The sequence below is a fragment of the Leuciscus leuciscus genome (assembly GCF_965113295.1).
Source record: "Leuciscus leuciscus genome assembly, chromosome: 23".
In the NCBI taxonomy this organism is placed as follows: Eukaryota; Metazoa; Chordata; class Actinopteri; order Cypriniformes; family Leuciscidae; genus Leuciscus; species Leuciscus leuciscus.
Window position 1 is genome coordinate 22,281,623 of NC_138747.1, and position 25,219 is coordinate 22,306,841.

The 25,219-nt window shown below is 38.2% G+C and overlaps 2 protein-coding genes and 1 long non-coding RNA gene across 3 annotated transcripts in view; 2 read left to right on the forward strand and 1 right to left on the reverse strand.

The window, feature by feature from the left end:
* Positions 1 to 25,219, forward strand: part of LOC309488495 (bactericidal permeability-increasing protein-like) — a 123,399-nt gene that overhangs the window by 22,635 nt on the left and 75,545 nt on the right. Inside the window, exons 4-9 of the mRNA XM_082156769.1 lie at positions 10,707 to 10,838; positions 10,941 to 11,096; positions 11,826 to 11,889; positions 12,001 to 12,061; positions 12,181 to 12,272; positions 12,766 to 12,942. Coding sequence (XP_082012895.1) covers positions 10,707 to 10,838; positions 10,941 to 11,096; positions 11,826 to 11,889; positions 12,001 to 12,061; positions 12,181 to 12,272; positions 12,766 to 12,942 — 682 coding nt within the window. The remainder of the gene's footprint in view (positions 1 to 10,706; positions 10,839 to 10,940; positions 11,097 to 11,825; positions 11,890 to 12,000; positions 12,062 to 12,180; positions 12,273 to 12,765; positions 12,943 to 25,219) is intronic.
* LOC309488553 lies at positions 2,339 to 6,216 on the forward strand. Its single transcript, XR_014202174.1, has 3 exons — positions 2,339 to 2,517; positions 2,553 to 3,198; positions 6,083 to 6,216. It is a non-coding gene; the product is annotated as an uncharacterized lncRNA (long non-coding RNA).
* On the reverse strand, positions 7,207 to 9,126 carry LOC309488486 (protein FAM200B-like; the record flags this gene model as incomplete). The annotated part of the gene is made up of 2 exons (XM_082156757.1): positions 7,207 to 8,368; positions 8,408 to 9,126. 2 exons carry the CDS (start codon positions 9,124 to 9,126, stop codon positions 7,207 to 7,209), a joined length of 1,881 nt encoding a protein of 626 aa, XP_082012883.1.

Consider the following 25,219-nt stretch of genomic DNA (forward strand, 5'->3'; position numbering starts at 1 on the left):
CTAGTACTTATTCATTAGATACTAGTACTTATTCATTAGATACTAGTTCCTATTAAATAGATACTAGTACTTATTCATTAGATACTAGTACTTATTCATTAGATACTAGTACTTATTCATTAGATACTAGTTCTTATTTATTAGATACTAGTACTTATTCATTAGTTACTAGTACTTATTATTAGATACTAGTACTTATTCATTAGATACTAGTACCTATTAAATAGATACTAGTACTTATTCATTAGATACTAGTACTTATTCCAATAGTGACTAGTAACTATTCTTTTGTTACTAGTAACAAATATTTTTTTTTGCCATTGACTTCTATGGGGATCTGTCATTCAGATATCAACTATTCAGTTCTGACTAGTATGTATTCCAATTGTGACTAGTACATATATATTAGATACTAGTAGTTATTTATTAGGTACTAGTACTTATTTTTTAGATACTAGTACCTATTACTAGATACTAGTATGTATTCAATAAATACTAGTACTAAGTCATTAGATACTAGTACCTCTTAAATAGATACTAGTACCTATTAAATAGATACTAGTACTTATTCATTAGATACTAGTACTTATTCAATAGATACTAGTACTTATTCATTAGATACTAGTACTTATTCATTAGATACTAGTACTTATTCATTAGATACTAGTACCTATTAATTAGATACTAGTACTTATAAATTAGCTACTAGTACTTATTGAATAGATACTAGTAACTATTTATTAGATACTAGTATTTATTCCAAATGTTACTAGTAAGATTTTGGATTTTACTAGTAAAATTTTTAATTGAACTATCCAGTGGCCGTTCTGACTAGTCATAACATAAGACGAGTAAAAAAGCAGTTGTGACTAGTAAAATAAAAAATCTTACTAGTAACATTCGGAATAAATACTAGTATCTAATAAATAGGTACTAGTATCTATTGAATAAGTACTAGTAGCTAATTTATAAGTACTAGTATCTAATTAATAGGTACTAGTATCTAATGAATAAGTACTAGTATCTAATGAATAAGTACTAGTATCTATTGAATAAGTACTAGTATCTAATGAATAAGTACTAGTATCTATTTAATAGGTACTAGTATCTATTGAATAAGTACTAGTAGCTAATTTATAAGTACTAGTATCTAATTAATAGGTACTAGTATCTAATGAATATGTACTAGTATCTAAAAAATAAGTACTAGTACCTAATAAATAACTACTAGTATCTAATATATATGTACTAGTCACAATTGGAATACATACTAGTCAGAACTGAATAGTTGATATCTGAATGACAGATCCCCATAGAAGTCAATGGCAAAAAAAATTATTTGTTACTAGTAACAAAAGAATAGTTACTAGTCACTATTGGAATAAGTACTAGTATCTAATGAATAAGTACTAGTATCTATTTAATAGGTACTAGTATCTAATGAATAAGTACTAGTATCTAATAATAAGTACTAGTATCTAATGAATAAGTACTAGTATCTAATAATAAGTACTAGTATCTAATGAATAAGTACTAGTATCTAATGAATAAGTACTAGTATCTATTTAATAGGTACTAGTATCTAATGAATAAGTACTAGTATCTAATGAATAAGTACTAGTATCTATTGAATAAGTACTAGTACCTAACGAATAAGCACTAGTATCTAAAGAATAGGCACTAGTACCTAAAGAATAAGCACTAGTAGCTAATGAATAAGTACTAGTACTTAATGGAATAGATACTAGTATCTAAAAAATAAGTACTAGTAGCATGAAAATAGAGACTAGTCGGTTTAAATGATTAAATGTTAAAACGGCTTGCCATACTGCTCCTGCCTAAAGTGTGATGCATACAGATATCTGCAACGTCATTTGGCCTAGTCAAAACTCTAATTCAAGATATCAGATATCTCTAATCAAAATTCATTTCAAGATATCTATAACTTGATAATAGATATCTACAATTAAATTATGACTATCCCGTTTGAGATATCTACAACGCCATTTTGACTAGTCATAACTCCAGTTACAGATAACAGATATCTACAACGTAATTTCGCCTAGTCAAAACTTAATTTAAGATATCTGAAAAGGAACATGTAGATATCTTGAATTGAGGTGAATTAAAGATATCTTTAACTGGAGTTATGACTAGTCAGAATCAAATTGAAGATATCTCAAACTAGAATAACAGATATCTACAATTCAATTGCAGATATCCGTAATTCACATAGTGTATGGCAAGCCATTTTAACATTTAAAAGCTAGACTGGATATGTGTTGCAGATATCTGTAATTCAGTTTTGCCTAGTCATAAATATAGTGCATAATATGTAGCCTTCAGTAATGTTTTTCATTGATGTTATGGCAGTCCACATTGCGGACTTGTGCGCGTCTCAAGCGCCCTCTTTACGTTCATCCTAATGCCTGTTTAGTTGTCCGTGGATTTGCCTATATTTGGCGTTGAAAACGGATCAACGCCAAATATAGGCAATTTACTAACGATTCAATGAATGTCTCAAAAATCGAACAGGATTTTTTTCACAAAAGTGACAGCCCTATACGAGAGGACACCAAAGTTGCAATATGTAACATTTGTTCTGCAAAAATGTCCAAAATTGTGGATTTTTTTTGCACAACTTTTAAAAAACTATTTTATTTGATGGAACATAAAACTTGAAGAATAATATTATTTGGTATTATTATTTATATTTATTGTTAAAAATATTTTATGTTTTGTTATGTAACTTTTAATAAAAGTTTGATTATTATATTGTGATTTTTCATTTCAGATCCATTAAATTCAAGCAATTTAAATGTATATATAGTATACGTTTTTAAAAGAAGCCATTTTTGGCTTCAGTTTCGGTTTTCGGCCAAGTGCATCCTAAATTTTCGGTTTCGGCCCAGAATTTTCATTTCGGTGCATCACTAGTTGATACTGTGTTAATTTGATCTAATATTTGATATTTTTTTTAAATGTTGAAGATTTAAGTAGCAAATGAGAATAGCAAAAATTATTAAATATATTTTGAAACAAAGGTCTTCTTAATTTAATTGTGTTCAAAGTAATTAAAGCAACAGTTTTTCAATATAAGAAGAATATTTAAAAGTATAGTATTTGGGGTAAAAGGCGCCCCTGCTGTTGTGGCTAAAAGCACAATAATTAACATAATAATAAACAGCTGGCTGATTTGTTGACATGACATTCAGAAAATGTTTTTATATACAAATTTTTTTTTTTTAAATTGCAATGTTTATGATCATGCTTAAAAGGTTATTGTTGCCGTAAGATTTATGCGTGAAAGAGATTCACACTAATTCACTTTAATAAAGATGCTGACATGCATGCTATTCTTGCCATGGAAGTACAATAACATTAACTTCCTTAGATGAGAAAAAAAGTTCTATCTATTGAAAAGATCTATTGAATAAGTACTAGTAGCTAATTTATAAGTACTAGTATCTAATTAATAGGTACTAGTATCTAATGAATAAGTACTAGTATCTAATGAATAAGTACTAGTATCTATTTAATAGGTACTAGTATCTATTGAATAAGTACTAGTAGCTAATTTATAAGTACTAGTATCTAATTAATAGGTACTAGTATCTAATGAATATGTACTAGTATCTAAAAAATAAGTACTAGTACCTAATAAATAACTACTAGTATCTAATATATATGTACTAGTCACAATTGGAATACATACTAGTCAGAACTGAATAGTTGATATCTGAATGACAGATCCCCATAGAAGTCAATGGCAAAAAAATGTATTTGTTACTAGTAACAAAAGAATAGTTACTAGTCACTATTGGAATAAGTACTATGGCAAGCCGTTTTAACATTTAATCATTTAAACCGACTAGTCTCTATTTTCATGCTACTAGTACTTATTTTTTAGATACTAGTATCTATTCCATTAAGTACTAGTACTTATTCATTAGCTACTAGTGTTTATTCTTTAGGTACTAGTGCCTATTCTTTAGATACTAGTGCTTATTCTTTAGGTACTAGTACTTATTCAATAGATACTAGTACTTATTCATTAGATACTAGTACTTATTCATTAGATACTAGTACCTATTAAATAGATACTAGTACTTATTCATTAGATACTAGTACTTATTCATTAGATACTAGTTCTTATTTATTAGATACTAGTACTTATTCATTAGTTACTAGTACTTATTATTAGATACTAGTACTTATTCATTAGATACTAGTACCTATTAAATAGATACTAGTACTTATTCATTAGATACTAGTACTTATTCCAATAGTGACTAGTAACTATTCTTTTGTTACTAGTAACAAATAATTTTTTTTGCCATTGACTTCTATGGGGATCTGTCATTCAGATATCAACTATTCAGTTCTTACTAGTATGTATTCCAATTGTGACTAGTACATATATATTAGATACTAGTAGTTATTTATTAGGTACTAGTACTTAATTTTTAGATACTAGTAACTATTACTAGATACTAGTATGTATTCAATAAACACTAGTACTAAGTCATTAGATACTAGTACCTATTAAATAGATACTAGTACCTATTAAATAGATACTAGTACTTATTCATTAGATACTAGTGCTTATTCAAAAGATACTAGTACTTATTCATTAGATACTAGTACTTATTCATTAGATACTAGTACCTATTAATTAGATACTAGTACTTATAAATTAGCTACTAGTACTTATTCAATAGATACTAGTACCTATTTATTAGATACTAGTATTTATTCAGAATGTTACTAGTAAGATTTTTTATTTTACTAGTCACAACTGCTTTTTTACTCGTCTTATGTTATGACTAGTCAGAACGGCCACTGGATAGTTCAATTAAAAATCTTACTAGTAAAATAAAAAATCTTACTAGTAACATTTGGAATAAATACTAGTATCTAATAAATAGTTACTAGTATCTATTGAATAAGTACTAGTAGCTAATTTATAAGTACTAGTATCTAATGAATAAGTACTAGTATCTAATGAATAAGTACTAGTATCTATTGAATAAGTACTAGTATCTAATGAATAAGTACTAGTATCTATTTAATAGGTACTAGTATCTAATGAATAAGTACTAGTATCTAATGAATAAGTACTAGTAGCTAATTAATAGGTACTAGTATCTAATGAATAAGTACTAGTATCTAATGAATAAGTACTAGTATCTATTGAATAAGTACTAGTATCTAATGAATAAGTACTAGTATCTATTTAATAGGTACTAGTATCTAATGATTTAGTACTAGTATTTATTGAATACATACTAGTATCTAGTAATAGGTACTAGTATCTAAAAAATAAGTACTAGTACCTAATAAATAACTACTAGTATCTAATATATATGTACTAGTCACAATTGGAATACATACTAGTCAGAACTGAATAGTTGATATCTGAATGACAGATCCCCATAGAAGTCAATGGCAAAAAAAAATTATTTGTTACTAGTAACAAAATAATAGTTACTAGTCACTGTTGGAATAAGTACTAGTATCTAATGAATAAGTACTAGTATCTATTTAATAGGTACTAGTATCTAATGAATAAGTACTAGTATCTATTTAATAGGTACTAGTATCTAATGAATAAGTACTAGTATCTAATGAATAAGTACTAGTATCTAATGAATAAATACTAGTATCTATTTAATAGGTACTAGTATCTAATGAATAAGTACTAGTATCTAATGAATAAGTACTAGTATCTATTGAATAAGTACTAGTACCTAAAGTATAAGCACTAGTATCTAAAGAATAGGCACTAGTACCTAAAGAATAAGCACTAGTAGCTAATGAATAAGTACTAGTACTTAATGGAATAGATACTAGTATCTAAAAAATAAGTACTAGTAGCATGAAAATAGAGACTAGTCGGTTTAAATGATTAAATGTTAAAACGGCTTGCCATATAAGTACTAGTATCTAATGAATAAGTACTAGTATCTATTTAATAGGTACTAGTATCTAATGAATAAGTACTAGTATCTAATAATAAGTACTAGTATCTAATGAATAAGTACTAGTATCTAATAATAAGTACTAGTATCTAATGAATAAGTACTAGTATCTAATGAATAAGGTAGATGGTAAATATAACATATTAAAGTTGGGGTAAGCGATATTTAAAAAAAAACTCTGTTTGAAAGTTGGTCGGACCAACACAACCAGACACAACAAACGTGTAGCCAATCAGTATTATCAGCAAGAGGGAGATTTAAAGAAAGACTGTAAAAAGAGAGATGGATGAGAGACATTACAAAAGATAAAAGCTCATAAGAATATCACTGGAAAATGAAGGGTTATGATCAGGAAAGAGCTTTAGGACCCGGGTTACTATTAGAAAAACTTTTGAGTGCGGGAAGGCCTGAAAACAGACGCAGAGGTTGCTTTGATTCCACTCCATACGTGAGCAACTAGAACCAACTCTTGTTTGTATTTACTTTTGTGTAAGTATGTTAATTTTTTGTGCTTCCTTGTCGTTAGTTCATCATCTTCGCTTTGGTTTTCGTTAAGCATTATTTTGTTGCGCTTCTGCTACAATAAATATACATCCACTCTTGGATCCACTCTATATAAAGTTACCATTAGAGGAAGTTAAGTCGGTCAGCTTATTTCTATGGTAATGGTCATGACCTCTGATTAGATGTAGTGTAGTGCAGGGGTTCTCAACTGGTCCCACCCTGGGACCTACATTTTCCCATGGTCATTAAGTCGCGACCCACTTTTTTAGAATTCAACCAACAAAATTTATTTTTCAAAATTAACTGTTGAAAACACTCATATTATCATCTTTTTAAAAACATAACCCTACATACAGACATATATTATCCCGTACAACGAGCATTTCAGAGCATATTAATAAGTAACTGGACCCTGACAACCGCATGTACAAAAGTTAATTAAATAAATAAGGCCACATAACAAGATATTTTTACTCTATTCAGAGCAAATTAATAAGAAACTAAGGAGGACCATGACAACTGCATGTACAAAAGTGAATAAAATCAATGTCAAAATCACTCAAAATAAACAAGGCCACAAAACAAGATATTTTCACTTCATTATGAGCAAATTAATAAGAAACTAAGGAGGACCATGACAACTGCATGTACAAAAGTGAATAAAATCAATGTCAAAATCACTCAAAATAAAGTTTTCACCTAACCAGGTCATTTGTGGAAGTTAATGAGACAATTGGGGATGTGCTTTACTCTTGATAAGAGTTTCAAAGTCTGGGGTGACAGTAGACAGAGCTACTCTCAGATCATGCTCAGTGTCCAACCTGTTTCTCTGCTTTGACTTGAGCTGGACCAAGGTAGAGAAGCCACTTTCACACAAATAGGTTGTGCTGAATGGTAAGATCGTTTTGACTGCTAAAGTGGCGAGGGATGGATACTCAGTCATCACATCGCTGCACCAGAAGTGGGAAAGGCTTACCTCACCAAATCTCTTTTTCAGCGTCAGGTCACATGACAGGTCCACCAGCTGATGCTCTTCGTTGCTTGGCAACGTGATGTTTTCCACATTGATACCGAAGGGGTCGCGTATCCAGTCCATGGTTGTTTGTTTCTCTGGGAAGTAGTCGTCAAACCGAGCTTGAAGTTTAGTGAGATGCGCCCTTAAAGTTTGTTTCAAGTTATTTTTGGCCGCACTGTCCAGCTGCTGTGCTTCATGGCAAGAGTTGGGAAACATGTCCAGTCTGTCTTTGGATAAATGATTTAGCCACAGTGAGATCTTTTTCTTGAACGCAGCAATTTTGTCTGACTGTTCAAATATATTGTGTCCTCTCCCTTGCATCGATACATTTAATGTGTTGAGATGCTCAAAAATATCAGCAATATATGCAACTCGTACGAGCCACATTTCGTTGTCAAACAGTTCTGCATACGGGGAGTTAGTCTCTGAGAGGAATGTGGCGATTTCTGTTTTAAGTTCGTAAAAGCGTGACAACACCTTGCCCCTCGACAGCCAGCGGACTTCTGAGTGATACAGCACCTGCATGTGCTCAGAGCCCAGGTCTTTACACAGATGTGAAAAGCAACGGCTACTTTTTGCACTCCTTTTTATGTGGTTCACCACTTTGATGACATTTGTTAAAGCTTCATCAAGTAAAGGTACCATATTTTTAGCCGGCAGCGCTTCTCGGTGCAAAAAGCAGTGGTTCCACGTCGCGTTAGGTGCCCTCTCCAGAATTCGCTTCACCACACCGGAATGTTTCCCGGTCATAGAGGCAGCTCCATCAGTGGTGATTCCCACACAATATTCCCAACTGAGGCCCAGTGAGCTCAAATACAAGTCCAGGGTGTTAAAAATGTCCTCTGCTTTTGTAGTGGTAGGGAGGTCTCTGCTGCAGAGAAATTGTTCTTGCAAATCACCGTCCCACACATGCCTCACATAAACCAATAAAATGGCATGGTTAGCGATATCTGTCGATTCGTCCATCTGTAAGGCGTAGTAAGGGCTTGCCTCGATGCGGGCTGTGGTCTGTTGTTTTATGTTACCAGACATGTCTTCAATCCGCCGAGCTATGGTATCATTGGAAAGTGGTATGGTTATCAGTTTATCCGCCGCTGACTGATCCAGCACCTTTCTTACCATATCCATTGCAGCAGGTAAAATGAGCTCTTCGGCTACTGTGTGGGGTTTCTTGGCCTTTGCAATGCGGTGAGCTACTAGGTAAGATGCCCGAAGAGCTTGTTCTTGTTTGGAGCAAGACGCTGTCAGACACTTTTGTGATGCCCTCAGCTCCTGGAGACGTCTTTGAAAAAACTCCACCGGCTTATCTTTCGATGCGGGATGTTTAGTTTCTAAATGGCGCTTCAGTTTGGACGGTTTCATGCTCTCATTGGCAAGCACTTCACTACAAAGCACACACTGGGGTTTCTGTCCCTTTTTATCCTCAATGTACGAAAATCCATTTTTTAAATAGTTTGGGTCATATTTGTGCTTCGCCATCTCGAATCTGAATGTCAAAACAACGTAAATCACATGATGGTTACCATGGCGATGGTTACCATTGCTACCATAGTAAACTACCGCACGTCTCTGACGAATGCCTGTCAAAATAAACCTTTTTTCAAAAATAAAAGACCAATCAAACATGAGACGCACAATAATTTTTTTTTTTTTTTTTTTTTTTTTTTGACCAGCTTACCGAGACCCACCCAAAACAGGTCTGCGACCCACTTTTGGGTCGCGACCCACCAGTTGAGAATCACTGGTGTAGTGTACTTAATTAATACCTTAATTAAGTGTGTATAGATCTATGGAGACTAAATAGCATACTTTTAGAAATAAGCAAGCATGGTGCGGCAAACTAAGGGTATTAGTCAATTGCCTCTGTCTAATGACCAAGACTGACAAGTTTGTTATTATGAGATTCGTATACTCAGCTGGTGCGAGACTCAAAGTGTTATAGGAATCCAAATGAACGAGTGTAATTTAAAAAAAAAGAGTTAAATTTAATAATCAAGTGTCTTGATAAATCAATTGGCATTTTAACCTAAATTTGAGGTCATGATAAAAGTTTAATTGGAATTAAACTACTTTGCCACACTGAAAAGACTGAATGCGCAGGAAAATTTCACCCACTCTATTGGAAACCGTCGTTGGACCAGTGGGCAGACTAAAAGGCCCACATTGCCATCTCGTACATTTATACGATTTAAAATAAACAAGTCTTATGATTTATTTTCACACAAAATCTTTTGCTCCATTTGTATTGATCAATACAAACATATTTATTTTTTCTGCAATCACACAATATGGGAGTAGTGAAAAGGACATTGTTCTTAAGGTGTGCCTTTAGCCCCGTTGTACCCTTGTTTTGAAAAATGTTAATGAACAAGTTAATACTTGTTCAAAATAATCACTTAAAGGAGAACTTGGTAACTTTTTTAACTTAATAAAACTGTCTAGAAATCATTTGGATGGTTAAACAACCTGTTCTGGTGATATTGGTGACTTTCCCCGCTCCCCCCAGCGTTCCCAGGCGGAAAACCAACCTTGCAACTTGCGCACTGCCGTCCCGGCAAAGTGAAATTGGAAGTCTCGTGAGAAGCGAGAACTAGAACGAGAACGAGCGCGAAACACAAATTGCTTTACGGCAATTCGACATAAACACACACGCATGTATGATGTATTACCAGATTACTCACCTCGGTAGACATAGCTCCACGCGATACAGTTGGCTTGCTCCGATCAAAACAAACGCACATGAGCAGCGGTAGAGAGGGGGAGGAGGCCGCCGCAAGTGAGTTTTTTACGACTGTGTTGTGAAATATACGCCCCCCCACAGCTGTAGGGGGAGCTCGTGGGGAAAACATGCGACAACAAAAGGGAAAATCAGCGAAGAAGTGACTAGAGTTCGCTAGAGTTACAGAGTTCTCCTTTAAGCAAAGTTTGTACTATTTTCCGTTGATTTTGATAAATAGATGAATACATTTTTACTCTATAAATTAAAAATATTTAAAATGCCATTAAAATCGTAATCGTTTCATTTAAAAAATACAGAAACAAAATTATTTTAAAAAGTAAAGATTCTGAAAAGCATGAGATCCCACAATCATTTTATATAAATTAAATGTAATTTATAAATACATTTTATAAATTAAATGGGGCTGGGGGAGTTACTGGTTTGCTGATGATATGATTGCTGGTAATAGCACAAATATACATCATAGGATGCAGATTGCAAACCTGGGACTTCCCAAATCAGCATTGGGGTTAGTTCCTAACACTGGAGTCATGCTTTCAATTGGCGACGCCTACATCAATCTGCATGGAAATTGGAGAGTCAAATACCTCAGGATCATGTAAGTAGAGTGTCCACATTACTTATTCTCACAAGCTAAATTAATTAAATTCAGAAAAAAAAAAAAAGTAAAATGCTAAATATCTTATCACTTCATACACAGAAAAGACAGTGGATCATTTGATCTGGCTGTGAGTGAACTGACCATTAGCACCACTATTGCAGTCATGAGTGATGACACTGGCCGCCCAACAGTCAGCATGACCAACTGTGCAGCAACTGTGGGAAGTGTCAACGTCAAATTTCATGGTGGGGCCAGGTAATTGCAACACAAAGCAGTCAAAGTCAAAAATGAATATCAAATTATCATATTATGTCAGCTTCACAATTCAGATGAAAGGAAAATCTGTCATTACAGTTGCTCTTACAAATTAAAAGTTTAATGAAGAAGGATCCATTGCACAAAATAACTGTTCTTTTTTTATATTATTTAATTATTTACATTTACATGTAAAAAGAAGAATATTTTAGAGGAAGTGCAATCTGTGGCTGTTTTCTAAATGATTCAAGTAAAAGGGGAAGATTAGCTTTGGTTTTGGGTGCCATGTTATTTTTTTAGTTGTACAACCTTTATGTAAAGAAAAACAAATGTATAATTTTTCTTACAGTATCTTTCATCATAGGATTTTATAGTTGGGTAAATTTTAAGGAAACATTTTTTTTTTTTATTGGGGGGGGGGGGGGGGGGGGGGAATGCAGTTGTTTGTAACTGTTTGATGCAAGAGAGTTAGAAAAGTTCAGTGAGGCAGGACAGGTCAATATTAACTTCTTATAAGAGGACATTTGATAAGCTGATAAATTATAGTAATTGAATTAAACAATCTAAATACTAACTATGTAATAGTTGAATATTAATAATTATAATAATATAAAATCAGGAATTAATGTTAAAACAAAAACAAATGACAATTGAAGAGTTTATATCTAATGAATATGTTAGAACAAACATTTACATTTTCTGCACAATTTTTTCCTGTATTTATGACAGCTGGTTGTATAACCTCTTCAGTTCCTTCATTAATAAGGCTTTACGCAATGCTCTACAGAAACAGGTAAGGAATCTAGGCTGTGTAAATGCCCTCTATTATGCCCAGTAAAAAAATTGAGATGCAATGTAAGGGCATACCAGAGTTTCACATACAACAATCTATCTGCTGTTTCAGATCTGCCCTTTGGTGGCTGACTCCATTGCTGAAATGAACCCCCACCTGAAAACATTAAATGGTGATATGATAAATTATTATTTATTAATAATTCAAGATTGGTATGAAAACCAGCATTATTCAAACAATTCTCGATAACACCAAATAATAATAATAATAATAATATTTTTGACCCTCAAGTTTTAGCCAAAGTTGACCAATATGCTGAAATTGACTACTCCATGGTGGGGTCTCCTGTCATTTCTAATACTTCAATTGACTTGGATTTAAAGGTAATCTTAAGGCGGCCGCACACTGGATGCGCAGCTCAGCGCCGCGCCGCGCCGCGCCACGTCTAGGACAACTCTCACCTGAAAATCCGATAACATCAGCAATTTTCTGATTTCTGTAAATAAATATAAAACTAAATGTATATTGCAGCACATGGTGAAGTCCGTATATACATTAACTACGATTTGAGACACATAAATGTAAATTTAATATAAAACTATGTAAATGGCGCTCTGTGGCGCAGCAGGATTTTGAACACGGTCCTGAGCCGCCGCGGACAGACGCCGAAAGGCGCCGCCGGTGTGTGTACTCTCATAGAGAATAATGTGTTCGAATTTAAAAGACGTGGCGCTGCGCGGCGCGCCGCCGAGCTGCGCGTCCGGTGTGTGACCCCCTTTAAGCTCTACCATGTGTGATATTTCTCTAAAACATTTCAAATTCTCTATAAAAAAAACTAATTGTATAGCTAAATTTAGATGTTTTCACACTTTATAGGGTGAATTCTACAACATTGGACAACACAAGGAGCCCCCATTCTCCCCAACACCTTTCTCATTGCCTTATCAGGACACTAATATGCTTTATATTGGAGTATCTGCCTTCTCCATCAACTCAGCAGGCTTTGTGTACCACAGTGCTAGCGCCCTCCGCCTCTACATCACTGATGACATGGTGAGATACCAATTAAATGTCACTCAGATCTGCAAGTTAAATATTGAAGATTGTCAAGAAGTGATCGATGTGATTTTGGCACACAAAGATTACAGTTTGAGTCTTAAATTAATGGACAAACATATTAAAATATCACGTGTCATGTTGGAATGGGCATGAACAAATATATATTTTTATATTTTATGTATTGGAGGGGCTTTATTGTCCAAAAGTAATCCAAATTAAAGCCACCCACCTTGTGTAAAAGTTGAAGGATTGTTTGACGCAGATAATCCATGAAAGGATCTCCATACCCAATGTTAATGCTGAATTTAGTATTTATTTTCAAAAGAAAGCAATACATGGTTAAAGCTGGTCTATCAAACAATAGGCTCGTTTGAGATGAGCCTCACCTCACCTTAAATTGAGGCGAGAGTAGGCAGCTGCAGTGGGTGGAGCAGTGAAAAAAGTGCAGGCAAGACAGACAGTTCTCTCTTCTCGTAGTGGATCATTCACCTACGAGATCAAAAGCGGATTCACACTCATGTGCTGTGTTGCTAATAAACTGGATGTAATTTAATTTCCCTTTCGTGGTCACTACGAGTTACGTGACCAGTGACGACGAATGGGGTTTCGCTTAGAAAGCCTGTCATCTTTGAGTATATAAAACGAGCCAATGGCAATGAAATGCCATGGGTCTGCGGAATTTGCATAGCGTAACTCCGCCCCACCTCGTGGGTATATAAGGAGTACGCCGGCAACATGCAGATATGTTTTCGCTTCGGAGCCGAGTTATTCACTTCACTCCACAAGCCAATTCTGAGTATTATCTCTATCCTCTTCGAGACGAGCCTCTCTCCAGGTGTTGGTGTGACAGCGAGTTCCAGCGAGTGCACATTCCCTGCTTATCTGTGCAGTGATCTGCCAGTGTTTGTGTGTTCATCTCCCTGGTGGCTTCAACACTCTGCGGAGAAATCTCCTTTCAACAAAAGAGCATTGCACGCGACACGTCTTTTTAAAGATGCCTCGCCCGTGCACTTCTGGTTGCGGTCGCGTTATATCTGACTCTGATGGGCACAATCGCTGTCTTCCATGTCTGGGCATTGACCACGCTAAGGCAGCGTTTGTGGATGAGTCATGATCCCATTGCGGGAACATGACCATCGCGCTGTTGCGTTCGAGACTCAATGACCTCGTTCGAGGGAGAGTCCCCTCATCCGCACCCCGATCTAGGAGCTCCGCGAGAGCTGGTACTTCGGCTGGCGGCCAGGGTGAACAGAGAGTGACGGTGTGGAACAAAGCGGCGACTATTCCACGCGCCACACCCCCCTCTTGTACAGCGCAACCCGAGAGCGTCCCGATTGAACCCGTGGCATCATCTCTCGGCATGCCGCGGGTCTCTTTCGGCGCTCCAGAGGAAGATGTAATGTCAATCGCTGCATCACAAGGTGGGCAGGAGTCCTCGGGAGATGAAGATTCGGCTGTGCTGCCGCCTTCGGGCGTGCCAGCATTGCCCGAGTCTGATCCCGAGCTGACGGCCATGCTTTCCCTGGCAGCCGCGGCCATTGGGCTCGAATGGTCCCCGCCACCCGGCCCTGTGCGCTCGCGGCTGGACGATTGGTTTTTGGGTGCGGCCGCTGACCCCCGTAAGCGTCCAACCCCTAATGCCTTTCTTCCCTGACGTGCATGAGGAGGTCACGAGGTCCTGGAAGGCACCCTTGTCTTCCCGTGATCGCTCGGCGACCTCCTCCTCCGCCTCCTCTCGATCAGGGTACAGATACCAAAGTGTACAGGTTGAACGCTCTGTTGCGATGCAACTGTGTCCGCAGAGTGCTTCTTCCCGCGGTGACCCAAAGCACCCCTTCAAGGCCTGTAGGTTCTCCTCCACCCTTGTGGCGAAGGCCTACAGAGTTGCGTGCCAGGCGGCCTCCTCACTGCATGCCATGGCCACTCTGCAGGTCTACCAGTGGAGGTCTGACCCAGGGCTCTTTGATGAGCTGCGTGCCGCCACCGACCTTGCTCTCCAAGCGATGAAGGTGACCGCACGCTCCCTGGGTCAGGTGATGTCCACATGTGTGGTCCAGGAGCGACACCTGTGGCTAAACCTGTCTGATATGCGGGAGGCCGAGCGAACCCGTTTCCTCGACACCCCCATATCCCAGGCTGGCCTCTTTGGCGGAGCAGTCGAGGACTTTGCCCAGTAGTTCTCGACTGCCCAGAAGCTAACTGAGGCTCTCAAACCCATTTCAGGGATATGCACAAGGGGAGGTCTGACCCAGGCCTCTTTGATGAGCTGCGTGCCGCCACCGACCTTGCTCTCCTAGCGACGAAGGTGACCGCACGCTCCCTGGGTCAGGTGATGTCCACATGTGTGGTCCAGGAGCGACACCTGTGGCTAAACCTGTCCGATATGCGGGAGGCCGAGCGAACCAGTTTCCTCGACACCCCCATATCCCAGGCTGGCCGCTTCGGCGGAGCAGTCAAGGACTTTGCCCAGTAGTTCTCGACTGCCCAGAAGCTAACCGAGGCTCTCAAACATATCCCAGGCTGGCCTCTTCGGCGGAGCAGTCGAGGACTTTGCCCAGTAGTTCTTTACTGCCCAGAAGCTAACTGAGGCTCTCAAACATGTTCTGCCCCGACGGCCCGCTGCTGCCTCCACCCAGCCGTCGGCACAGATGCCTCAGTCTGCTCGCCGCCGAGGACGCCCTCCCGCGGCCGCGTCGTAGAGGAAGCCGCAGGAAGGCACCACAGCCCTCTCCCGCCCCGCTAAGGATGCCGTTCAAGATGCTCACGGCCAAACGCATTTTCGAATGCGTACGGCCGCAGGATTGGTTTGCAGCGATCGACCTGAAGGACGCCTACTTCCATGTCTCCATTCTTCCTCGACACAGACCGTTTCTACGGTTTGCTTTCGAGGGGCAGGCATACCAGTACGCGGTTCTCCCTTTCGGGCTAGCCCTGTCTCCTCGCGTCTTCACGAAGGTCGTCGAGGCAGCCCTTGTTCCTCTACGGGAACACGGGGTTCGCATCCTGAACTATCTCGACGACTGGCTGATCCTAGCTCACTCTCAAGACCAGGTTTGCACAGGGTTTGACCAGGAGCACAGGGACCTATTCTCCGACACCTAGCTCGTCTGGGCCTTCGGGTCAACTGGGAGAAGAGCAAACTCTGCCCCGTGCAGAGGATCTTTTCTCGGTATGGAAATCAACTCGGTCGCCATGTGTGCGCAGCTTACAAGCGAGCGTGCGCAGTCACTGCTGACTTGCCTTCGTCAGTTTGAGGGCAAGAGTGCGGTTTCACTGAAACTATTTCAGAGGCTCCTGGGGCATATGGCATCCGCAGCCGCAGTAACGCCACTCGGATTGCTTCATATGAGACCGCTTTAGCTTTGGCTTTGCGATCAGGGCTCAGGGGTCAGCACGTACTAGTCCGATCAGACAATACCGTGACAGTAGCGTACATCAACTGACAAGGTGGTCTGCGCTCCCGCCATATGTCGCAACTCGCCCGCCACCTCCTCATATAGAGTCAGAAGCATCTGAGGTCGCTTCGAGCCATTTATATCCCAGGAGACCTGAACCGTGCGGCCGACGAGCTGTCTCGGCTTCGGCCTCTCCCTGGAGAATGGAGACTCCATCCCCAGACGGTTCAGCTGATTTGGGATCATTTCGGGGGCGCACAGGTAGATCTGTTTGCCTCCCACGACTCGTCCCACTGCGACCTGTTTTATTCCCTGACCGAGGGCACGCTCGGCACGGATGCACTGGTGCACAGAACTAGTACTCCTCGCGACAGCACCTCCCTGGCCAATCCCTCTGAGGAAGGACCTGCTTTCTCAGGGACGGGGCACCCTATGGCACCCTCGGCCCGATCTTTGGAACCTCCACGTGTGGCTCCTGGACGGGACGAGGCAGGTTTGAGTACCCTACCACCAGCGGTGGTGGCTACCATCACTTCCGCTAGAGCATCGTCCACTCGACATGCCTATGCGTTGAAGTGGAACCTCTTCGTCAACTGGTATTCTTCTAAACAAGACCCCACGAAATGCCCGATCAGTGTCGTGCTTTCCTTCCTGCAAGAAGGGTTGGAGCGAAGGCTGTCTCCCTCCACCCTGAAAGTGTATGTTGCCACCATTGCCGCACATCATGACGCAGTTGAAGGTAAGTCCGTTGGAAAGCACGACCTGATCATCAGGTTCCTGAGAGGAGCGAGGAGACTGAATCCTCCTCGCCCTCCTCCCGTTCCCTCTTGGGACCTCTCAGTGGTTTTAACTGCCCTGCAGAGTGCTCCCTTTGAGGAGGTCTAACTGGGGTCTGGGGTCCCTGGGGTCTAACTCTGCGGTCTAACTCTCACAGACTTACGCAGGGCACTGGAAGACAGCCGAGGTGGCGTGTTTAGACTGGGAACCCCATTCGTCGTCACTGACGTAACTCGTAGTGACCACGAAAGGGAACGGGGACGTTACGTCTCCCTGCCACTTCCGCTGTACCGCTGGAATGCTTGAGTTCAGTCTCAGCTCCTCAGCGAACACATGTCTGCATGTTGCCGGCGTACTCCTTATATACCCACGAGGTGGGGGGGAGTTACGCTATGCAAATTCCGCAGACCCATGGCATTTCATTGCCATTGGCTCGTTTTATATACTTGAAGATGACAGGCTTTCTAAACGAAACCCCATTCGTCGTCACTGACGTAACGTCTCCGTTCCCTACTCAGGGAACGAGGGTTACATACGTAACCGAGATGTTCTATTGCTTTTATATGGAAATAAATATGATGAACAAGACATCCAAAGTACTTATTTAATTCCCTCCAAAAGACATGTTTTCCATACATTTTTAGTTTAATGTACAATGCTAATGTAATGTAAAACTTTGTTTTAAATTTTTTATAAATATGACAACAATCACATATCCCAGAGAGATTGCACTCTCTGAGAGTTTGGGAATATTCACACATAATTTATACACATTAAAACATAATATCAGTTTCAAAATCAAACATTTTAAAAGAGAACAATACATGATAGTTGTTTAAACCAATAAACATTAATTTAAGCTGTGTTGTCAGCAAGTCATTTCCCAATGTGCTTTTGATCAGCACAGTCAGCTGAGAGCAACTGCGCCTGACTTTCCACATGGCCTGTGGAAAATCACCAATAAAATATTTTTTTTATTGAACAAAGGCTTTTAGAATTGATTGGATAAACAAATGAGCAGATTATCATAAGGCCTCCTAGTTCCTTTTATCATGAGTACATTTTCTGGTTCATCTTCATCAACCTTGGTCTTCCTCAACATCTCATAACATGCCCACCTGACGTTCATAAATATTTTTTAATTGGAAGCATTTAATCTGACTCCCTAAACTCCCAGGCCTACAGTCTTTGACTGCAGAAAGAGGCATTATTCACCACTTGCTTCTCACAGCATTTGTAGATTATCAGAGAGAGAGGGAGAGAGAGAGAGAGAGAGAGAGAGAGAGAGAGAGAGAGAGAGACCTTTCAAATCTGATTTATTTTACATTACATTTTTCAAAACATAATCAAAAAAAATATTATATAATCCAACACCTTTAAACATTGTTCAAACACCTTAAAAATCTGAAGAAAAAAACAAAAACAAAGAAAAGAAAATGTATAATAATAATAATAATAATAAAAATGATACTGATAGAAAAAAAATCAATAAATTACAATACAACACAACTTCTCTTTTATAACATAATATATAATCTGATAACCTTGCCCTTCACTGGGCTTACACAACACACCTTCGGTTCCCCACATAAAAAAAAAGGTCTCAATATCATTGATCATTTCTTAATAAGCAAACTCCAGCATCAAGCGTCCCTTTATAAAACCTTTTAACATGCATTGGATCTACTCCACTTAAATTAAGACTCTTGTTTTTCCTGGTTAACCAAATTGCCATCTTTGCTTTACCAAAAATAAAATTAAGTAATACAACTTTTTGTTTATTTGTAGCACTATATTTTGGCCCAAATATAAATAACCCATTAGTAACCAAAAAACCTAACCTTTGACAAACATCTTTTAACAACCAAAAAAGTTCACTTAACCTTGATCATTCAACAAAAAGATGATTAACTGTTTCAGATTCCCCACAAAAACTACACTCTACACTATGCAAATGATCCAGATGTGCTTTGTATCTGTTTGTAGTAGGGCTGGGCGATATGGCCAAAAAAAATTATCGTGAAAAATATTTTATTGGTGATTTTCCACAGGCCATGTGGAAAGTCAGGCGCAGTTGCTCTCAGCTGACTGTGCTGATCAAAAGCACATTGGGAAATGACTTGCTGACAACACAGCTTAAATTAATGTTTATTGGTTTAAACAACTATCATGTATTGTTCTCTTTTAAAATGTTTGATTTTGAAACTAATATTATTTTTTAATGTGTATAAATTATGTGTGAATATTCCCAAACTCTCAGAGAGTGCAAACTCTCTGGGATATGTGATTGTTGTCATATTTATAAAAAATAGAAAACAAAGTTTTACATTACACTAGCATTGTACATTAAACTAAAAATTGATGGAAAACATGTCTTTTGGAGGGAATTAAATAAGTACTTTGGATGTCTTGTTCATCATATTTATTTCCATATAAAAGCAATAGAACGTCTCGGTTACGTATGTAACCCTCGTTCCCTGAGTAGGGAACGGAGACGTTACGTCAGTGACGACGAATGAGGTTTCGTTTAGAAAGTCTGTCATCTTCAAGTATATAAAACGAGCCAATGGCAATGAAATGCCATGGGTCTGCGGAATTTGCATAGCGTAACTCCGCCCCACCTCGTGGGAATATAAGGAGTACGCCGGCAACATGCAGATATGTCTTCGCTGAGGAGCTGAGACTGAACTCAAGCATTCCAGCGGTACAGCGGAAGTGGCAGGGAGACGTAACGTCCCCGTTCCCTTTCGTGGTCACTACGAGTTACGTCAGTGACGACGAATGGGGTTCCCAGTCTAAACACGCCACCTCGGCTGTCTTCCAGTGCCCTGCGTAAGTCTGAGCTCACTGTCGTGAAAGGGTGTGGTTGGAACCTTGGGCACATATCCAGGCTGGGGTCTCAGGATCACGCGAGAGTTAGAACTTTTTGTTTATAACCCATTAGTAAACAAAAAACCTAACCTTTGACAAACATCGTTTAACAACCAAAAAAGTTCACTTAACCTTGATCATTCAACAAAAAGATGATTAACTGTTTCAGATTCCCCACAAAAACTACACTCTACACTATGCAAAGGATCCAGATGTGCTTTGTATCTGTTTGTAGTAGGGCTGGGCGATATGGCCCAAAAAAAATGATCACGATAATTTTTTTATATCAGTTGATATCGATAATTATCACGATAAATGTCAAATCTTTATTTCTTTCAAGTTTAAAGGCAAATTTTTGCTCTTAAAGGGGTCATATAATGCCATTTTTGTACAAGCTAATATGATTCTTTAGGGTCTAAATTAAGAGTTTGTAATATACTTTAATTAAAAATTCTCATTAGGGACTGTTCGTTTTTTATTTAAGGGGCCACCGGAGGAGTTTTGAGATCTGTTGTCAAAAAATACATGACCCTCCCTTCGCCAGCAATACATTTTTCTATGACCCTCCAAAATGATTGTGAAAAAAGGCATGACCCTCCCCGATAATTTATTGATTATCCTACTTCTGTACTAGTTTGCGCTTGGCAAAGACGTTCATATAGCCATTGTTTTTTTTTTAAACCATAAATTCTTGCTTTCTCATCTTACTAGGGCTGTAACGATAGACCAAACCAACGATTCGGTTCGTATCACGATTTTTTATTTTAGATTTGAAAAAAATCATGTTTTCGGTGCTGATGCGGTGTGACTCGTTCAACATGTGAGTGGGTGGCGCTGCCAACAAGCATCTAAAGCTGTCACAAAGAACCGGCAAAAGTAATGATATTGATATGTCAAATATGGAGACATTTTAATTGTTTATTAATAAACAAGTGTTTTCTGTGTCGACTGCAAAGATGAAGTTGACGATGCGTCGTGATCTTCTCAGAACGCGCCAGAGAGAAATGCACATTTCATAAGCAGAAAGCAGTCCGTTTTCCTTCGTTTTGAATTGTTCTGTTTAAAAGTAGACATTTCAAGCTTTCTATATATTTCTCAGGTCTGTGAGGCAAGTAGCATACCTTACGCTGAGTTTCGGTTCATTTATGAGACAAGAGTCCGCCCGCGCCTCCGTGTCATGACTCATGATTATCTATTTTCTACTATATTTACTTCTTATTTATTAAATCCAGATGAAACATTGATTAAAATTAAGATACAATTAATAAAAAAACGAAATTCACTTTAAAGAAAGGCTTTGTGCTTTCTGTTTGAGGTCTCTGTGAAAGTCGCTTTCAGAGCAGTCATGTCCGTAATGGAGAACTGAGCCCGTAACATTTTTTTTTTTTTTTTTTCACTCACATAAATGCGAACACGAAAAATAAAATAAAAATTAAATTTTATGTTCTGTGGAGGCCGATCTTTATTCATCCGGTGGGTATATATCTTTTGGTTTGCACAGTGTAATTTATAGCCTAGAATTAGCCTACTAAAAAATATTTTGCCATTTAAAAGTTAAAGATTTTTTGTGTCACGTCACATGTGTATTTCCCTCATATTAAATATAAAACGCATGTGTAGACTGATATTTTTCTAATGTCTTGACTCCTTTCAGACGTTTCAAAATATTGGTATTAAATGCATTTTCTGAGAATTTATATTTCAAGTTTTGACTGCAAATGTCACGTCCATAACACTGGAATCGCCCAATTTTAACGAATTTACTAGTTTAACTAGTTTTTATGGTGTAGGTCTACGTATTTTATTATGTTAACTTAAATTGCTTTAAACAGGGATGCAAACACAGCTATGGTCAAAAAAGAGAGAGGTTATCGAAGCCCTCGCCCCGCGGCAAATATCCAGATACTTACATAATTGTGATGAATTTAATCCTTTGCAAGTTATCATTTTGCAGTGTAAGATTACCGTTAACACCTTTAAATATTACATAAATGTATTATGTATTTTTATTAAACTTAGTGAGTATATAAATCAGCATCAAAGAGTAATTCTTGAAAAAATCTGCACAGTAATTTGATCAAATCTAAACATGTTAATAAAAACAAATTACTATTAGTAGGCTACTCTTATAAAATTCAATCAGGCAATCATACATTTCACAATTTTATATTTATATATGAATGTCAAAAATTCAGAAGTGTAGGCTATATATTAATATAGGCTACAATTAAATTATTGTGCAGGCTAGGTATAAAAAATATATGCCTTTAAAAATCTTTCAGTGCGCAAAACCATGATAATATGAAATGCTTCAAAACAGAGCGCACAAAGCGCGTATATGTGCATCGCGGGTGCAGAATGATGTGCTCAAAGCAACATGGAGTCACAGTGTGCAGCGCTGCACAGCAGCACAAGTGCGCATTTAAAAGTTCACTGCACAAAGCGAAGAATGTCGAGCGCGGAAATCCTAGAGTACGTTATCTGTCCAACAGTTTATTGATCATTTGTTTCTTCACAGTTTTAAATTAGTTATTGTGAGTTTGATGCCGATTTATAGTCCCTGTGATGTGTGTGATCTAACAGGCACACGCGAGTTGTTTAATAACAGCAACAAACGTAAAATACAAATACACAAAATAAAGTTATTTTATGCAAATCCAAATTGGAGAGAGTTTTACCGTGCATCCTGCTGTAACCGGACGAGGCGTGCGCGCTGTTTGAATACTGAATGGAGAATGATTGACAGCGCAGAGGGAAAACGAGTTTCCGTAAACTTTAATTTAATGATGTAAATAGACTTCTGTACCTCACATTAAGCTATGGAATGAAATTATAATCAGACTTTGTGAAATTATAATCAGACCCTCTCTGACCCAAGTCACCCAAACTGACGTGAAAAAAGCGCAAGGCGCCGAAAAGCGCGCTGTTTGCATCCCTGTTTAAAGCTTTGCCGGGTAAACATTTCTTTGGCATTCTGTTCTGACATGATGCACTTTTTATGAATTGAAGTGCGCGCGCACTGTCAAACAGCGCCAAACTGGATTTTTGTTGGGTCAGACCCATCTGATATTGAAGGGGGGCTGATAACGCGAGATCAACATGGAGCTAAATGAAAAAATGAATATAAAAGTTGGGTGACCCTCCCCCTAGACTAAAAAAAAGTTGGATGACCCTCCCCTCAACAAAAAATAAAAAGACATGACCCTCCCCTATTTTCCTCCGGTGGCCCCTTCCATAAATACCGAACGGTCCCTTAGTATTGTAAGAACACACTCATTTTACCTGGTCAAAAACAGCTCTGTTTTCAGCACGCCGTTTGAGTGCATGTGTCTTTAAATGATAATGAGCTTTGCTCACCCCGCCCCTCTGTTCTGTGCGTACACCGTTTGTAATAATAACACAATAACCATAACGCGTTGTTCATTATAAACGTGGGATTATGAATTATATTGAGAACGTCGTACATAGAAAACATGCCGTAATGTACCCTGAGTGTAAAAATAGCCGCATTCATCGTGAAGCGTGCAAGCGATTTGCAAAGATTAATATAAATATTAATATAAAGGTTAATAAAACGTTACACTCACTTCAGTTCTCCTGGAGGTGCAGCAGGAACACGAATAGTTGGTACCGATCCTTTTTTCAGGAGCAGCTTCTTAGCAAAAACAGCTTTATACTGACCTAGTTTATAAAGCAGTCTGGTGTGTGAAATGATTCACGCTTGCAAACATGAAAGCATTGACGTTGATCGTGAGTAATATTCCCTTCGAAAAAAAACTCAGCCACTGCATCTTCAGCGGTTCGGATTGAGGAACATCAATATGACTGCTGTGTTCGTTATTGCACCGAAGAACAGAACACCGCCATTCTGCTCATAGACAGACAGTGCTCCAGCTATCAACAATGACTGTGGTGCGCCGGTCCGCGCGGGCTATGATTGACAGCTCGCTCACAAGCAAGGGCGGGTCTGTGTTGAAACGCTCCTGTCAATCAGCAATTGTGGGAGGGGCGTCGATTTTGTGACGTCACAAAATCGAACAGCTTGATTTGAGATGGGGGGAAACGTGTAAGAAGATTTTTTAAAAACCACTGGATGGATTTCTATCATTTTATGATGATTGTGTACAGGCACTGCCAACACACATTTCAGTACAATCAACTTGTAAAAGTGCATGTACCATTATATGACCCCTTTAAGTGAAAGTTGTAGAAACCAGAGCGTTAATTGTGGTTTTAAACTACTCTTTATTGACAGAACATATCATGGCAAACACTTGCCAAACAGGTGAACATTTCACAAATCTGAGGTAGAACATTCAAACATTTGTCATTTTTCCTTAACAAAATAAATATCTTAATAGAAAAAAAATTTTCTTAGTTTCTGCATGTGCTAATTTTTATTTGGTAAAATGTAATATTCTGACTGTTTGAGTTTTCTTAAAATTAACCATTGGTCATCCAGTATCATGCATTTAGATCATGATAACAACAGATAAAACCAGGCATAGTCTACAGCACCTCACTATCATGGCAAAATTTTACTTTATGGTTTCTATGGTATTTGTATGAAAAACAGTAGCATAAATACATTATTAAATACTGCAATTATATTCCATTAGTCCTTTAATACATTGTCTACATTAATAATATAATACAATTCAATATGTATATCCCACATTTCATGGTGCAGTTAATATTACTAGGCTAACGTTCAGCCCCGGCGCCAGAACATTTTAACAGGGTGGGCTATCCCTCCTGCACGGAGGGGGAGGGGGGGGGGGCACATGAGTTTCAGTGGCCGTTTAGAAATTACATCGGTATCATGTAATTTTGCCTATACAACAAAACGATTCCTATCATTATGTCATTATTGCAAAAAAAAACAAAAAAAAAACAGTATTTTGATTTTGCACTGGACCAAGACGCACATCAGCACTGGCTCAAACTGCGTAACTACCTGTGCGTGCAAACCTCGGTTCGAATCCCGCTCGGAGCCGGTTGAATAGGACTGGTTATATTATGTATACCCACTATACTATACACACACATTTTTTAAATCACGATTAATACAAGACGGCGTAATAAACAAACTAAGCAGTCAAAATAAATACAATTACACCAACCTGCTAGAAGAGCTGGAGTCTGCGGTGCTTACTGTCATTGAACCTTCTCAGTATGGAGTCTTTCCATTCATGCCGAAATTTTCTAGTCAAGTCCCTTTCAAATGC